We start from the raw sequence: 18,895 nt of genomic DNA on the forward strand, positions 1-18,895 counted from the left end.
AACATCCATAAAAATCTGTCCAAATTTAAACATCTTTTAAAACATTTAGAAACCAACAGTTAATACCAATTTGTTTTCAAAACAGTTATATATCAGAGTATCCCAGAAACATAGTCATAAAAAGTGAGGAGCTATACGATCACGCAGTTGCCTTCTCGCGATCATCTGAGGTACCTAAAACCAAAACTGAAACTGTAAGCCCAAAGTTTAGTAAGTTCCCCCAAAATACCAATACACTGTAAACAACACATATACAAATAACAACATGTACCGGGTCCACAGTTTTTACAGATTGGATTACCCCTGGGCCCACAGTGCAAGTCTGGATTGCCTTCCGGGCCCACAACTCACATCTGGTTTGCTACCGAGCCCACAGTACGAGTCTGGCATGCCCCACCAGGCCCTCAGCTTGTATCTAGAATGCTCCCGGATTTATTGGTTACCGCAAGGAGCAGTATCACCTCAACCCATCCCACATAATATGACGACATATAACACAACTAATGCGCATACAAATAATCACAAAATAACATAGGTAGTCCTATATATCTACCTAACTGGCATAACAGCTAGCATGCAACACTAACTCATACTCAACATACTACCGACTGCTAGGATATCATATCCAATGGGCCAGCCTTGGTGCCTTAGACCCTTACATGAGCCTTACCCTAAAACCTATCCAAATATCCTAGTCCATACACCTGTTCTCAGATGGCCCAACAAGAACCCAAAAACCTAAACCCAAAAGAAAGGCCCAACTTGAAGCCCAAACACAATTAGGGTTTTCCCATAAAATGACGATTAGGGTTAAGTAAAAACACTTAGCCCATTAAGGACTTAATCCATCAAGTCCATCCCTCTACTAGGTCAATCATACAATGTGGTCGCACATAATTCATAACTCCAATCCAACGGTCCAAAACGCGAGTCCTAGCAAGTCCAAACTAAAGTCTCCAAGATTAGGGTTTCTAAAACCCTAATTAGGGTTTCCAACCTAAAAACATGCCAATTAGGTCCAGAGTTAAGTTTGTAGGTTAATTAGAGTTTCACTAGGCCGGACACCAGCCACTGCCACCTCAGGCGGTGGTGGTCGATTACGGTTCACGACGGTAGCCACCACCTCATGGTGGTGGTGACGGGTTATCCTTGATTTTTTCGGCCAAAAACAATTATACAACATCTCCTCTAATAGAAACGCACACACACCATATAACACACACAGACACCCACACACGGTGGCTGGTGGTGGTAGATAAGCATTAAGGGCGGCAGCCACCATGGTTGGCTGTCATGGTGGTCCTCCTCACTAATCCTACCAACAAACTCCCACACACATGCATCCATCACATTACAGCATCAATATACACACCGGATGGCGAAACATGAAAATAGCCACCCTTCACGGTGGCATGCAGCAGACAGAGCGATTGGAAGCAACTTATGACGACCGCTCGGAGCAACGGCGGCAACGACGCGATAACAGAAGGAGACGAAGAAGAGAAGAGGTGGGCAACACCCACCGGAAATAGCAGCAACAACATCCACGGATTACTTCTTCTGATTGTCTACTGTCACGGCGCCCCAATGGCAGCCTTCGTGTTCAACGACGGTGGATGCAGCGGTGGTGGCTATGGAGGAGGCGGCGGCTGGAGAGACAAGGGTGGTAAAGGTGGCTGCTGAAATGGTTAGGGTTAGGGTTTCGATGTATGCGACGAGGGGAAGGAAAGTGACAGTCATAAATCCCGCCTCTAATTAAAACTTCATTCTATTAACACATTCGGCCCCTCATTCTCTAATCATTACAATCCAAATCCATATTTTACTCTTTAGCCCCTGTTTCCCAAAAATCTATTCAATACAAGTCCAATTGCTACAATTTAGATTCCAAATTTCCGAAATCATAAAATTTAAATCCCATGGCTAACACTGATAAATTATTATGAATTTAGGGCTACAATAAAATAATATAAAAATATAATTCACATCTCGGGGTTTTAAGGTTTATTATTTATTTACTTATTGTATTTAATCTTATTTATTTAATTTCAAACGGAATGTTACACGTTTTGTGATTTACTATGATATATTATGATGTAGTGATACACTTTGATCCATCTTGGTTGTATGAAAATGTTTTGGATTACCGTTTTATTAATTTTAAAAATGATATTTTTGGTTCTTATTTTGGGACGTGACAACAAGATCAAAGTTACAAAAGACCAAATTACATACTAAGTTACAAAAGACCACATGGATCTATAAATGTAAATGGTGACTCAACTTACATGTGGGGCGCAATGCTGCCATGTCAGGAAAGATATCGGTTGTTACAGTAGCCTAACTGAAAATGGTGTAATTGACATCAAAATTTCAAGTTAACTGATGTATTGTGCAAAAAAAATCCCTTAGTGACCAATCCGGGACCATGTTAAAATTTTGTTGTGCTACAGTTTCATTTTCTATTTAATTTTTAAATCAAAATAAAACCTTAAATCCACATTATCTCACATCACACTTGACGGGTTTTAGGTAAAACAAATAAACTAGAAAAACAATTCCTAAGTTCACATGCAACCTACTTTGGATCTATGTTTTAACTATTGAACATATAACTTTGAATTGCAAACAAGAACCCTAGAGGAGAGAAGCTATTTTAGAAAATAACTAACTAGGGTTTAAGAGTTACATACCTTTTGATTGTTATAGTAAACAATTGATAATCCTCTTGAACTTGATCTTCTTGGAAGCCTAGCACCATAAATGTAATGCCTCTTATGGAATCACACCCAAGAACTAGCAAGAAGGAAACTTGAAGGAGAGAGGGTAGGGTATGCAAAAATCGGCCTAGGGTTTCTTCCAAGGTAGGAGTCGCCGATTTTAGGAGCTGGGAGGCTCCTTATATAGCTGAGGGATCTAGGGTTTAGGGAAAACCCTAATACTCCTTTGCTTGGGGCCTAAGCTAATCCAAAGGCCTTATCCAAGCCCCTTGGACGAAATCATTTGGGTTTCCCCTATAGATTTCATCCACCCCCCTTCCAAGAAGGTTATGGAGCCTTCCACTCAACTATTAGATAATTGCAAACTAGTCCCTGCACTTTATAATTAATACAGTTAACCCTAAAATTAATTCTAATTAATTTCTGGCTAGCTATTAATTAAACATTATGATTTCTAATCAATATATTAATCTTTTAACATATTAATAAATCATTTATGTTAATTTATTAATCTTATAATAAATCAATATCTCTCATTTCATAATTTCCTTGTCCGGTTGCTAGGTTTGAGGGCAACCCAAAAGGATTGTGCTGCTATCAATTCAAGTACATACCAATTATAGTTATGGGCTTAGACACCTAATCCAACAACACTCTCATAAGAGCATTATACTTCTATGTAGTATATGTAGTAGAGGATTTTCTAACCATATTATGCTTCTTATATTCCATGACATAAGAGAATCTCCTATATAAATTAGAGTTTTTATAGAATTTTTTTAGAACCTATCTTATAGTATTGGAAAGTGTAAATTACACGAACTGTTCCTCGTGTAGGTGCCACAATGCACGTTCAATCCCTATTTTCATAAGTTAACTCGGACCGTCCCTTGTTAGTTTAAATTTACACGTTTCATCCTTTGTGAAATATGAAATGACTATTCTACCCTTTTTATTATTTTGTTATTTATTTATTTTTCTTAAAGTTATTTGTAAAATAAAAAAATATAAAAATAAAAAACCCCACTCCCCCTAAGATTCCAACCTAGTATTCCTTTCTCCCACTTTTTTCTCTAACATCTGCTCTCAAAGCTATCATCATCACCATCACTGCAGACCACCATCGTCGGACCTCCATTATCATACCACCACTACCCGACCAGCCATCTCTCTTCTATTTTGTTATAGATTTGTGAAAGAAAACTATCACACCCCACCCTTTTCCATATATTGATGTTAGAACCCAATTTAGCGGTTGATTATGATGCAAATTTACAACCTTCTTTACAGCTCCATTGATGTTACCAATGCCGGTGACTAACAGGAGGTTTGAAAGAGGTGGCTCACTGTAAATAGTTGGACCTTCTCCATCCATCACCATTGACCCACCTTCGTCATCTTAACCTTACACCATCACCATTCTGGCATATCCACCTGTAACATCCCAAAAATCAAGACCAAAAATTTCATTTTTAATTATTAATAAAACCATAGTTATCAAATCATCGCATAAAATAATAAGTCATTGTATCTCAAAACATCATAATCATCTATCAAATATATCAGAGTAAAAACATCCCAGACTAAAATCATGGTGTGTGCATTGCAATCATCCCGAGCTCTTCCCTTTGCTACCGGAAGTACTTGAAACCAAAACTGAAAATCGTAAGCACGAGGCTTAATGAGTTCCCCAAATACCACATACCATACATATCAAATGATCCATACATGCCATACATAACCGTGAGCCGTACATATCAATCATAATCATATAAGATGCTATGTGCCGCACATAGTCTTGCCGTTATGCCACTGGCTACCGTGTGGTCTTTCTTGCCAAGCTGGGGGCCACCCCTAGGTCTTACAAACAAGTGTCAGGAGCCACCTCTGGGTCTTCCATGCAAGCAATCGCAGAGACAACTAGCATACAAACTACTCTACTTGGCTACATAACATATTGTGTGCCAGGAGCCACCTCCTGGTCTTTCGTACATAATGGCTAGGGCTAACCCCGGGTCTTCCTACCATACATAATAGTATACAGTGTGCCAGGATCCGCCTCCTGGTCTTTCATACATAATGCCTAGGGCTAACCCTCAGGTCTTCCTACCATACATAATAACATACGGTGTGTCAGGAGCCGCCTCCTGGTCTTTCATACATAATGCCTAGGGCTAACCCCCGGGTCTTCCTACCATACATAATATCATACATTGTGCTAGGAGTTGCCTCCTGATCTTTCATACATAATGCCTAAGGTTAACCCTCGTGTCTTCCTACCATACATAAACCAAATGGGCCGGCATTAGTGCCTTCGACCCATACAAACAGTGAGGATACTCACCTCGCACTGTTGAAGTTCCAAGAATAAATCTATGGCTACTGGCTGACAGATCCTCGAAGTTGTCAACATCAAAACAAAACCCAATTAACCATTTGGGTTTCAATGCATAACCCATAAATCCACACTTGGGGTAAAAGGACCATTTTACCCCTATCCTAGCTTGGTTCAAGATCAAGGCCCAATTTCACACTTTGAAACCCCAAAAGCCAAATAATCAACCAAGGCCCAACATATGGCCTAATTTTCCAAATTTGACCCAAACCCCCCATATGGGCCTTACCTTAAAGCCCATCCAAATATTCTAGTCCATATACTTGTTCTTAGATGACCTATCAATAGACCACACATCTAGGCCCAACAGAAAGGCCCAACTCAAAACCCAACACAATTAGGGTTTTCACATGAAATAACGATTAGGGTTAGTTAGAAAAACTTAACCCATTAAGGACTTAATCCATTAAGTCCATCAATCTACTAGGTCAATCATACAGTGTGGTCGGGCTTAATTCATAATTCCAACCCAATGGTCCAAAATGCGGGTCCCGGTAAGTCCAAATTAAAATCTCCAAGATTAGGGTTTTCTAAACCCTAATTAGGGTTTCCAACCCAAAACATGCCAATTAGGCCCAAAAGCTAAGTCTTCAAATCAATTAGGTTTCATTAGGTCAACTAGGGTTTCATTAGGCCGGGCACCACCCACTACCACCTCGGGTAGTGGTGGTCAACGGCGGCTCACGGCGGCGGCCACCACCTCGTGGTGGTGGTGGTTATGATTCTAGTCGAAATCACGTCCAAACATCCCAAAAGCAATCCAATCACACACAATGCACATCGCCACCCAACACGGCGGCTGATGGAGGCAGCCACCACCTCACGGTGGTGGTGGTGGGTGTTCCTGCCAAAAAATGCATATATAACTTCACACCCATAAAGTACACTCTCTCACACACAAAACACACACAGGGATACCTCTCATGGTGGCTGGTGGCGGCAATAGGTGGCAGAACGGCAGCCACCATGGTTGGCTGCCATGGTGGTTCGCCTCACCTCCGACTAACATTCTTCACGAGTTCTAGCAGCAACATGCGTAAAACACAACGAGAAACCACCACTCACAGCCACCCACTTGGTGGCCAACGACACCGAGGTTAACAGAAACGACGGCCCAAGGCCACCGTCGATCACAATTGCCATACGCGACGTTAAAACACAGAAAGAACGAAGAAAAAGGATAGATGGGTGGCGATTTTTCTTACTGAGAGCTTCCATTTTGTTCACGAACCACACCGCGACGTATACAACTCCAATGGTCGGTCTTGGTGGTTTATCTGGCTGCCCACGACGTCTCCGGCGGCAGGGGTTGCGTTTCGATGGCAAATAGTCGCTTGGAGGCCTTGTCTGATCAGAAAACGAACGAGGAAGAGAGATGGCGGTTGAGAGGGCTCACATGGTGGTGACGGTTGTATTGAACATGTTAGGGTTAGGGTTGAATCATGAGGGTGGGAGGGAAAGAGGATACCGGGTTGATCTCGTGTTCCTTCCAAACTTGTGCCCCATTTTCCAACTTGAGTCCCTCCTCACAAGATTTGTTTTCAGTTTAAATCCAAGATTTACTCTTAAGCCCCTGCCTTCAAAAATCCTTTCATAATAAGTCCATGATTTACCAAATACACCATGACTTCTGAAATCCTTTTCAAATTAAACCCATAATGTACTAAACATCCATCAACCTTCAAAATCCTTACAAATTAATCCGGAAGTTACATTTTAATCCCCAAACTCTCAATTATGACTTTTTAGCCCCCAAAACCATCGCCTTGCTAAATTATTCCGCATTTAGGGCTACAATTCATTTATTAATTTTATCTATTTAATTATTTAATAAACGGAATGTTATACCACCACTTGTTCATCACCGTTTTCTTCACCCCACAACACCATCAACCACCCATATACCCATCATCTTCACCGCCACCCAATACCACCCTTATCCCTCCATTACAGCCACCATAACTGCCTTCTACCACCCATATAAACACCATCCTAATCATTATCAACCCAAATTCTTCATCATCTCTCCAAACCACTCTTCTCCCTGTTCATTGCCTACCATCAAACCACCTAATACCACCATCAAACGTACACGTGTCACACACTATAACAAATTAACACCTGAAATTCAAGAATTAAAAGAGAAGAGGGTGTGCTGCAGTACCGATTTTGAGAAGAGAGAAGAGTGGGAGAAAGAATTGAAACCTGTAACCTGATTAAAAGGAAAGAAGTTGAACCTTGTGTTCTTTTGGTGTAACTGGAGGTAGAACAATGAGAGTTAGTGTTATTAGATGGTCTTCGTTATGTTGATCCAACTGAAAATAGCAAGAAGGAGATACATGAAGAGGAGGTGGACCGATAGTGGTCGATGGTTTTCGGTGGAGAGAAGAGAGAAAGGGTTTTGTTTGTCACCAGCATCGATTTTACGATTGGGGGTCATAGTCTATCGGTGATTAGGTTATGAAATATTTTTACACATTTTAATTTAATTAAAAAACAAATAAATATTTAATAAACATTTTCTTTTAATGGATCAATAATTAATAACTATTAAATCAATCAAAAAATAAAGAGTAAATTAGACGAATGGTCCCTATGGTTTGGGGTAGTTTGCACGTTGGTCCCTAACTTAATTTTTTAACTCGTAAGGTCTCTACTGTTTGTTTTTGTTGCGCGCTTGGTCTATAGTCTTACCTAAAAAGACGATTTTGCCCTTTATTTTTTAATTTATTTAAATAAACACACTTCCAACCTCACTTCCACCTCACCTTACCTTACCTTACCTTATTTAAATAAATTAAAAAATCAAGGGAAAAATAGTCTGTTTAGGTAAGACAGGGACCAAAAATGCAACAAAAACAAACTGTATGGACCTTAGGAGTTAAAAAAATATGTTAGGAACCAAACGTGCAAATTATCCCAAACCGTAGGAACCATTCATGAAATTTACTCAGAAAATAATAAATAAGTCAAAAATGTCTTTTCATATCCGGAGGGATGAGGCGCACAATACTTAACCAAACGAGAGATGGTCCAAGTTAATTTTTAAAAATAGGGACTGGACGTGCCTTTTGACTCCTACACGAGGGACGGTTCGTGTAATTTACTCTATCGGAAAAGTATGGTCACGAAAAGACACATAAGGTTTATATTTTTTTTAAACTTGCATTGATTTTATCCGTTATGACAACCGTCGTATTTAAAGTTTTTATAGATTTTTTTAAAACCTATCTTATAATATTGGAAAAGTATGGTCAACGAAAAGACAAATAAAGTTTATATTTCGTTAAAACTTGCATTGATCTTACCCATATTAGTATGAATGATGTATTTTTAACAATGAAGTTGATAAAAATCGATATACACATCAACATCAAAATAGATAATAAATTTTTTGTGATGATTTAATATCATATATTCAAAAAATTGGTTTATAACGTATTACTAATAATACAATTATGCAAACATTTTAAGGTATAGTCTTGTTGGTACGATTATAAGAGTTTTAATATAAATACTAGATATGTTTATATGTTTCAAAATACACGACCCGACCCATCATTAATATTATTGTCTTTTATTTTTGTCAACTTCTTTTAATTAAGAAACTATATGGTTTTTTATTCAAAATTCATGATTAGTCCTTTCTATGTTATAAGCAATTAAGGTTCTAAAAAGCTCATTATGACTTAAGGCTTGTATTCAACGTCACGCTTTAAAAAAATTAACAAAATGTCCCCTTAAGTTATATATATATATATATATATATATATATATATATATATATATATATATATATATATATATATATATAGATTATAATTATTGATTATATATTAAATTGTTGAGTAAATTACACGAATGATCCCTATGGTTTAAGGTAATTTACGTGTTTGGTCCTTAACTTATTTTTTTAACTCGGAAGGTCCATACTGTTTGTTTTTGTTACACGCTTGGTCCCTATCTTACCTAGAAAGACTTTATGCCTTTGATTTTTTTAATTTATTTAAATAAACACACCCTTAATCTCACCCTCTCACCTTACCTCGCTTATCCCATCATTTTTCCCTCTTTAAATAATAGTCTTTTTAGGTAAGACAGGGACCAAACGCGTAACAAAAACAAACAGTAGGGGCCAAACGCGTAACAAAAACAAACCATAGGGACCTTCCGAGTTAAAAAAAATAATTAGGGACCAAGCACGCAAATTACCCCAAACCATAGGGACCATTCATGTAATTTACTCTAAATTGTTATCTTAAAAGTCATACCTTACAAATTATGTGACTCACTACAACCATCAAAGCTTTAGGTTTGATATTGTCGTCAAATCATCATCTAACTTAATTTAGAACATTGTTATTGTGATGGGTGATTACGTTTTTTGTGTATGTATTTGGTTCAAACTCCACAATGATGTCGAAGAAAGACAAGACAACAAATATTATTATTGCATCTTTAAAAATGCCGTCTTTAATTTTATTCCAAAGGAAAAAGGCGGGTTTGATTGTTATTCGATTCTAACATGTCGATGTCAATGAAATGACCCTTCTTCCTCCAAACCCTCTCACTTTGTTATGCTCCTTCTATTATGTTCTTGCAACTCTCTTGGTGTAGATGGCTGTTAGACAAAAACTCCAAAGATGTGGTGCACTTGAATTTTAGAAGCCAGCATGTAAATTTTGGACCACATATTTACAGAATATTACTCCATATTGTACATAAAGACCCCGTAATTGACAAGTCTTTGTTCACTCACAAACACACCACATATATTCATGAGGTCATTAATTTAATCTAAAGCTCATAAGAAGAAAACATTTTCTTAATTGAGGCATCACTATCCTTCTATCTGCATGCCTTATGAGCTGTTTATGATCTGCAATTAGCTAATATTCCAAAACACGTTCAAATTCAACACTCTCAAGAGATAGTGACACTCGACCCCATATTGATCTCAACTTGGTATATATTGATTATTTATTATAACAAAACTGCAAGTTGAGCCGAGTGTTTCGTTAGTGGGATAGTGGTTCGTTTGGAGAACGACAACATTTTTCTGTCGTTTTCAAGTAAATCACCTTTTGCTTAGATTATCGATAATGATCACCACCTTCCTCAACATAGTCTCAAACAAATTAATGACAAATGGGTTTGGGTAAAGCTTTTTTGTGAACAAAAAAGTGGATATATATAAGAAAAAATAAAAAGGTTAATTTATATACATGTGTAATTCTTGTAACGCCACGACATGTCCACCTGTTAACCTCTCCAGCACCAGAATCCGCCACCTAGCTCCTCCTCCCCATCTCTCTCATGATATATATCCATGGCAAGAACCTGATTGAAGTAGCTAGGATAAGAAATAGCAATCAAAAGCAATGGCGGACATGAGAGGAAGCGGTGTCATCTGTAATGAGAGTTGCGGCTGTCCTTCGCCTTGCCCCGGCGGTGTTGCATGCAGGTCTCTCTCTCTCTCTCTCTCTCTCTCTCTCTCTCTCTCTGGAGATTGAGTTATGTAGTGAGTTGAAGGAGATATGATATATAATGAATATGTGGTGCAGGTGCAAGAGTGGTGGCATGCAGAGCAGCGGCGGTGGGGACGAGGAGCACAAGAAATGTTCATGCGGTGAGCACTGCGGATGCAACCCTTGCAGCTGCTCCAAAGAGTCGGCCTCCGGTGGCACAGGAAAGGCTTTCTGCAAGTGTGCTGATGGTTGCACCTGCGTCACTTGTTCATCTTGAAGATTGGAAAGGTCGACCTAGTTGATCAGTTTATATTAGCTAGAGAAAATAACAGCCTATTCCACCCTAATATATATATTTACGTTACATATATGTATTTATATAAATAAATGTTATGTGGGTTGGACTGAATCTGTAAGATTATGATCCTAACCGTTTGGATGTTGTAAATGGGATTAATTTTGTTGGTAAACATCGCATGCATGATGAACGAATCTGTAAGATATAAGAGACATAGAAAATATGTTAGTTTTTGTGATTTCTTTTACACATCTTTGTATAAAGACAAAAGACTTGAAGAATGTTATAATTCAGAAGATGAACAACATTTCAACATAAGAACACTACCAATAATACTAATCGAAATAGATTAGGAAAAAATGTGAATTTTTGTTGATTGAAGAAAAAATGGTTACGTTACTCTTAAGCAAATCTCTTTGATCGCTCAAAATATTGGGGAGATTGTAAAAATGTTGTTTAAAGTGAAGCACGAATAATTTTAAGAGTTAAAGGTGGGCTTGAATGATATGTAGAAGCCCATGTGGACAGCCCATCATCACAACAGTCTTCAAACTTCAATGTTCAGTACAAAGATAGAGTCATTTAAAAAATTTGAACGAATTTATTGTCGTTTGTATTGTTTTGTATAAATAGACTTGTGTGGGTTTCATGATACTATTATGATCATTATTATTTTTTGTTTTGTATAAATAGTCCTCAGTTGTGTGGGTTTCATGATACTATTTTCTGTTTTAGTTTTTTTAACCATAAAGTAGCGTACTTCTAAAAACTATCCGTGTCTAACACATTACCTTTCAATTGGGAAAGTCGTGTGGTTCATGATACTATTCAAAACGCATTTTAATATTGCAAAATTGTATAATCGGTTATTTTCGCAATCTCAAGAAGTTTTTTAGTTCATATAATATTCTTTTTCAAATCTCCTGTAGATTGATAATCTCGTCAATAGTGCGCATTCTCGTTATATGTTTTTTTACTCCACGTAGAGAGGTGTGGGTTTTACTCCATTTTTCAATCCTATTATCTATTATTAGGTTAATTCAAATTTCAATTTTTTGTCATTATGTTGAAAATTTTGAAGATACCAATTAGGTTTGTTAAATTAAGGAGTTAGGGTTAACAATTACTGATTATTTGTTGTTGAAACTTAGAATCAAGTTATAGTTGATATATTTTGATTGTAGGTTGCTATTTAATCATTTGTTGTTGAAACTTGAAATCAAGTACTCAGTCAACAGCTAGCTTCTCACAGACAACGACTCCCAACATTCTTAACCTATCAATGTGTGACTTCATCTCTAAGACGTGTACACACTAACTTTCCTTTTTCATGTTTACTTGCTAAAAGGGCTTGAGTGAGCTTGAACTTTTCATGCCTTTGATCTTGTAGTTTAGGGAGAATAATAGGAGGTGGTGGAGGAAGTGAAGCATGATCTCTTGTTCCTCGATTGAATCGTGGAATATCATCTTCATGTGGAAAGCTTGTTCCAAGAGATTTGGGAAGACCATAGTTGTCGTACTTTGACATCTACAAAATGGGAGAAAATTCAAGTTAGTTGATTGATTGATTGATTGAGTCCTTAACAAATCACCCAAATGAGATATTAAGGCTAGGACCCAACACAATACTCTACAACTTGGGAGAGGGATGTCGTTACCCAAATTGCAGAACATTTGAAGGTAAGTGAATGATGATTCACTAATTTTCCACCATGAAAAACGAAAAAGAGATTAAGTTTTAAATGTATTGAAAACTCCTAGATCCTTTGAGATTCATTGAACTTTTCAATGACATATTTAAATCTCGATATGTCCCTCGATTTGTGATTGGGATGCCGATGATCACAAAACAGGGTGTGAATAACCATGCAAACTTACATGGTGCCCCCAATGTTACAGTCATTTATTAACTCTCTTTTAATTATACACTTAATTAATTTAATAAAACCATAAGGGTGCAATTTGAACTTTTAAAAAATTAGGGTTTTAGAATTTAGCATTTTAAAATTAAACTTTTAATTAAATTTAAATTCCAAAACTTGAGGGCAAGTTTTGAAACATTTCAAATCATTAGTGTTTAGAATTTAAATATTTCAAAATTAAACTTTTGATCACAAATTTAAATGGGTAAATGACACAAAAAACACTATTTTTACACAGAAATTCGATTTTGACATTGTGTTATTTTTTGTGTCAATTTTGACACTGTGTTTTCCAATTCGTTATAATTCTGACCACTTGACCGGTTAACCAGGTTACATGCTGACGTGGCATGATGACGTGTCAGTTTTGATGACGTGGCATGCTGACATGATATGCTGACGTGTCAAAATTGATTTTTTTTCCACAAAAAACACTAAGTTTTCACTTTTTTTTTTTATTTTGACACTAAGTTTAATTTTTTATTTCAATTTTGACACTATGTTTTTTTTGTTCCAATCGAACATCATTTATCGAATTTTGTTCAATTTTGTCTATTTTCCATTTGAAACCGTATAAATATATTTTTTTTTATTACATTTTAAACCGTATAACATATTTTTTTCGTTTAAAAACCACATTTTTATTTAAATACAAGGTGTTTTTTTTCTTACATTCAAAGCATTAGTTATATCATGAGAATCAAACTAACCATAAGCTTCTAATAAGATGTAAAAATTTGATGGGTTGCAAACTTGATATCCAAATTTTGATCAACTACACGCCTATAAACCTTCAAACACATTTTAAAGTTGCATATTAATATAAAATACAATTTTTATATAGTTAATACATATTTATACATAAAAATATGGTTTGAGTGTAAAAAAATGTATTTATACAAAACTATGGTTTTTAAATGAAAAAAAAAACATATTTATACGGTTTAAATGTATTAAAAAAATATTTATACGATTTCAAATAGAAAATTGTCAACATTGAACAAAATTGGAAAAAATGATGTTCGATTTGGAACAAAAAAACATAGTGTCAAAGTTGAAAGAAAAAATTAAACGTAGTGTCAAAATCGAAAAAAAATGAAAACTTAGTGTTTTTTGTGAGAAAAAAATTCAATTTTGACACGTCAGCATATCATGTCAGCATGCCACATCATCAAAACTGACACGACATCATGTCACGTCAGCATGCAACCTGGTTAACCGGTCAAGTGGTCAGAATTGTAACAAATTGGAAAACACAGTGTCAAAATTGACACAAAAAAAACAGTGTCAAAATCGAATTTCTGTGTAAAAAGAGTGTTTTTTGTGTCATTTACCCAATTTAAATTCCAAAACTTGAGGGCAAGTTTTGAAACTTTTCAAAACTATCAAGATCAAATTACAAATAATTAAAATTAATCAAATAATTGATAATTATCTAAATTTGACCTAATTCAATTTCTTACTAGATAATTCAAAAACAAAATTACAAATAATTAATATTTATCTTATAAAACAAGTAATTATCTTACTTTTGACAATTATCTTCTATTTTGGTAAGGATAATCATCAAATATTGATAAAATTCAGATTTTATTGATGAAAAACGGTTTTGGTAATTATCCTTCAGCAAAAATAGCAAAAATCCCGATTTTCCCTCTGTCTGACTCCCAGACTCGCCGAGTCACTGTTTGGACTCGTCGAGTCCAGCAAGTGACTCCCCGAGTTCAGTCGGGCAAAGGGCAGAAATCGATTTTTCAAGCAATGGATGAACATGTAAACATCAAATACAACAGAAACCAATCAAGGCTCTGATACCACTGATGGGTTTTAGACAAAAGAACATCCTATGTGCTCATGCAAACCCTAAGGCTTGGATCTAGGTTTCTTTATTGTACATGCAATTCATCCAAGACTTATAAACCCTAGATCTTGCATACTAATTTCGAAATTGACATGTATGAATAGATATAGATGATTACTTCTTGTAGAATGGCTTGAATCTCTTCAATCTTCTTTCCTTGGAGCTTAGAGTCACAAATGTCACTCCTCTAATGGTTTACAAACACCAAGAGCAAGAGAATGACTAATGAGAAGGAGGAGGATCACCAAAAACATCCTAGGGTTCTTCTAAAAGAGTTCACCATGTTTTTGGGGTGATAAGGGTCTTTATATAGTGAGGCGATTAGGGTTATCAAACAAGGAAACCCTAATTTGACTGCTTAGACTCCAAGCAACCAATGGACTGTAACGCCTGGTTTTCAGGGCTAAGCATTTTTGACGATGTAATAGTCTAGGTCAACTATTGTAACTCTTTTTGATGTAATAAAGATGAAATATTTTAATTCTATGTGAATTATGTGTATTTGTGTGCTTATTACTTTATTATAAATATATAATTAATAAAAGATAAAAATAAGCGTCAAAATTTAAAGTGTGAGATAAGCCCGATATAGTGGTCGAATAAGGATTCCGGGGATATAAAGAACGCCGAAATTCGAGTTATAACGAAGAAGTTCATCTTCTGACTTCTAAAATCTGTAACTTTCACATACGACCTCTATTTTTGATGTTCTTTATATCCACGCGTAGGTAAAAGTAATATCTACAACTTTCATTTTTACTCTGTCGGCTAATTCTCGACCGATCTTAAATTTAACAGTACAAGGAGATTATATTGTTAAACGTCCGCGTAAAATTCATAACTTCTACATACGGACTCTGTTTTCTTTTGTATTTTTACCGTTGAGTTCCTATTAATGAGATCTTCAACTCTCAGAGGAGGCGTGTGGTTGCAGAGGCAAACTACAAACCACGTTTGCGGTACACCAATTCAGAGGAGGCGCGGTTCATTGGTGGAACACTCTGGGGAAGACTCTAAGCCCCAATGAGCCCCTGCAACTAACGTGGGCAGAGTTTTTGGTGCAGTTCAAACGTAGGTACTACTCAGCCCAAAATCTGCTCGAGCTAGAAAACCAATTACTTACCTTGAAGAAAGGAAGCATGTCTGTTGATGAATACACCAACAACTTCACAGAGAAGATGGAGTTTGCCTTACGTCTTGTTCCGGATGAGCTGACGAAAATCGACAAGTACGCAAAAGGACTTCCATGGGAATATGCAGTGCCAGTACGTCAGGCACCTACTTTGGAGGCAGCTATCTAGGCTGCCAAGTCGGTTGAGGAGATGATCAAGGGAAGAGCCGCCAACAAGACCGAGGTTGGCGAAAAGAGGAAGTTTGAGAGGTCTACGAAGCCCGATGAGAGAAGCAAGTCCAGTACAAGGAAGTTTAAAGGAGAAGGGAGTGAAGAAAGATGGCGCGAGAAGTGCAAAAAGAAACACTCTGGAAAATACGGTGAGGAGGTGACTTGTTTCAAGTGTGGGAAGCATGGGCATTACGCCAACGAGTGTAAATTCAATAAAAGGGTATGTTATGAATGTAATGAGGAAGGGCACTTCAAGCAAGATTGCCCGATGAGAGAGGGGGATAAAAAGCCAAATGTGCCACCAAAACCAAAGACAAGAGCATTTCAAATGATCCTTGACGAAGCAGATGACAATACGAGGATTCAAGAGTGAAGGCTTGACATCCGAAGGTCGAGTTATGAAATAACCATAGAATCATATGATGTAGCCTATTAGAGGCATAGTCTAGGGTGAACTTGAACACCTATGTAATAGTTTCAAGGAGTAATAAACCTTCGTTTTGATATTTGATGTGTTAAGCTGTTATGTGATTTTCTTGTGTGGTGACTTGGAAAACTGCGGGACAATACTTGGGGCGAGTATGAGTAGGTGTGAATGGTAGTAGAGGCCTATACTACCGGAAGCACAAGAATCACACTTGGATCAGGGAAAGTCACAAGGTTACCAAGAAGCTAGTAATTGATTTCGTTTTATTCAAGTATGTCGTTACCATAGTTTCGGTAATGACTAATAAGATTGTTGTTATCCCGACCCTAGTGGTCATATCACATTGAGTCCGACTACGATGAGTAGGTTACGTGGTTCAAAGAACCAAGTTTGATGTAGCGTCCGACTTAAACCAAACGATTGAAATCAAAGCGATCAATAGAAGTATCACGCTCGTTGTTAAAGAAGTTGGTAGCTAGAAATGCTACATGTTAAAATGTGATTATATCACATTAGACCATGAAGGAAGGCATATTCCATTCTGGAATTTGACTCTAAGAGACCTGAGTCTAAGCGTTCCTACATACGATGATAGGTCATTAGAATATGACACATCGGTCAATTGTAGTAAATCAAATTGACTTATCCTAAGTTTGTTAAGAAGAAGAAGGAGTCTCTGATAAAGAATGAGGCTGTGACACGAAGTTCATGATTGAAAGTCTAACGAGCAGGTGCAAGACCGAGCACTGCCTGCAGTCAAGGAGTCCAAGAGTTAGATACTCGTTCAAAGTTCTTCAGAAGGTTGGGAACCAAGCTTACAAGCTGGAATTGCCCGAAGAACTCGATGGTATTCATAACACCTTCCATGTGTGTTATCTGAGGAAATTCACGGGAGAAGTTCCCGACATAATTCCAATCTCAGAGTTAAGGATGGATGAGAATAAGAGGCCGATCGAAGAGCTTGAGGCAATTATTGACTGTAAGACTAAGAAGTTACGACGCAAGATGGTCGACTTAGTGCTAGTCTGATGGAAACATTCGAATGGGCCGAATCTCACCTGGGAAACAGAGGATGACATGATGAGTCGTTATCCACATCTATTTGCTTATGCATGATTCCGGGACGGAATCATCCTAAGGGGGAGAGAATTGTAACGCCCGGTTTTCAGGGCTAAGCATTTTTGACGATGTAATAGTCTAGGTCAACTATTGTAACTCTTTTTGATGTAATAAAGATGAAATATTTTAATTCTATGTGAATTATGTGTATTTGTGTGTTTATTACTTTATTATAAATATATAATTAATAAAAGATAAAAATAAGCGTCAAAAATTAAAGTGTGAGATAAGCCCGATATCTTTACATAAAGTTGTAGGGGTCGAAACAAGGATTCCAGGGATATAAAGAACACCGAAATTCGAGTTATAACGAAGAAGTTATGGCTCGCCGAAGTTTTACGGCAAAACCGGCACGACACCGGGAGACGTAAATAGTGAATTTACGATGGAGGAATTTTTAGCCTTAGTGATCTAAACTAAAGTTGTAGTATATGTTAAATCGAGAACATCCATAAAAAGAACGCCCAAATCCGACTTCGTATGAGGAAGTTATGATTTTTCTAAGATTCGGCTTAGCAATGCACGACCCGAAACTCGAATTTTAGTTCGAGCGGTTTTTGACTTACGCGACCTAAATGAGAGTTGAAGATCTCATTAATAGGAACTCAACGGTAAAAAACAGAAGAAAACAGAGTCCGTATGTAGAAGTTATGAATTTTACGCGGACGTTTAACAATATAATCTCCTTGTAGTGTTAAATTTAAGATTGGTCGAGAATTAGCCGACAGAGTAAAAATGAAAGTTGTAGATATTATTTTTACCTACTTGTGGATATAAAGAAAGTCAAAAATAGAGGTTGTATGTGAAAGTTACAGATTTTAGAAGTCGGAAGTGTGTTGTGCGAAAATGGGTGATGTGGCACAATCTTGGTCATTGCTTTCTCCCCAAGTCTTGCCACTAGATGGTGACATGTGGCACCAAGTTCGGCCAATTTTCACCCTATAAATAGAACCTCTCCCACCCTCATTTTCTTCACACCTTTCTCATTCTTTCTTCTCTTTACTCTCTCTCTCTCTCTCTCTAGAACCTCTCTCTACCCCCGAAACCCCCGAAAAGCCTAGGGAACCTCCCTAGCACGAGGCGGAAGCCCCGGAGTGCTCGAAGGCTCCGAGAAGAAGAGCTTTTCGGCTCGAGAACGCTGCTCCAAGCAAAGCCCGGTTTTCTATAAAACCCGCTGTAAGTGAGCTACGTCTACATTATTTTTAATATATTGTTTATTTAATTATAGTAACGTTATTAGGAACTTATAACAAATACTTGGGCTATTATTATGGGTTATATAAGTATTGTTTGACGCTTATATAATAGTAATAATAGCTAGACTATTAATTAGTCTCGGCGAA

General features: G+C 37.1%; 1 protein-coding gene across 1 annotated transcript; it reads left to right on the forward strand.

The window, feature by feature from the left end:
* The first annotated feature begins 10,427 nt into the window (after positions 1-10,427).
* On the forward strand, positions 10,428-10,992 carry LOC111910588 (metallothionein-like protein 4B). The gene is made up of 2 exons (XM_052766243.1): positions 10,428-10,579; positions 10,680-10,992. The coding sequence occupies exons 1-2, from the start codon at positions 10,497-10,499 to the stop codon at positions 10,858-10,860; spliced, it is 264 nt and encodes an 87-aa protein (XP_052622203.1). The 5' UTR covers positions 10,428-10,496; the 3' UTR covers positions 10,861-10,992.
* Positions 10,993-18,895: the final 7,903 nt, after the last annotated feature.

This window comes from Lactuca sativa, chromosome 8 (genome assembly GCF_002870075.4).
Source record: "Lactuca sativa cultivar Salinas chromosome 8, Lsat_Salinas_v11, whole genome shotgun sequence".
Taxonomy (NCBI): domain Eukaryota; kingdom Viridiplantae; phylum Streptophyta; class Magnoliopsida; order Asterales; family Asteraceae; genus Lactuca; species Lactuca sativa.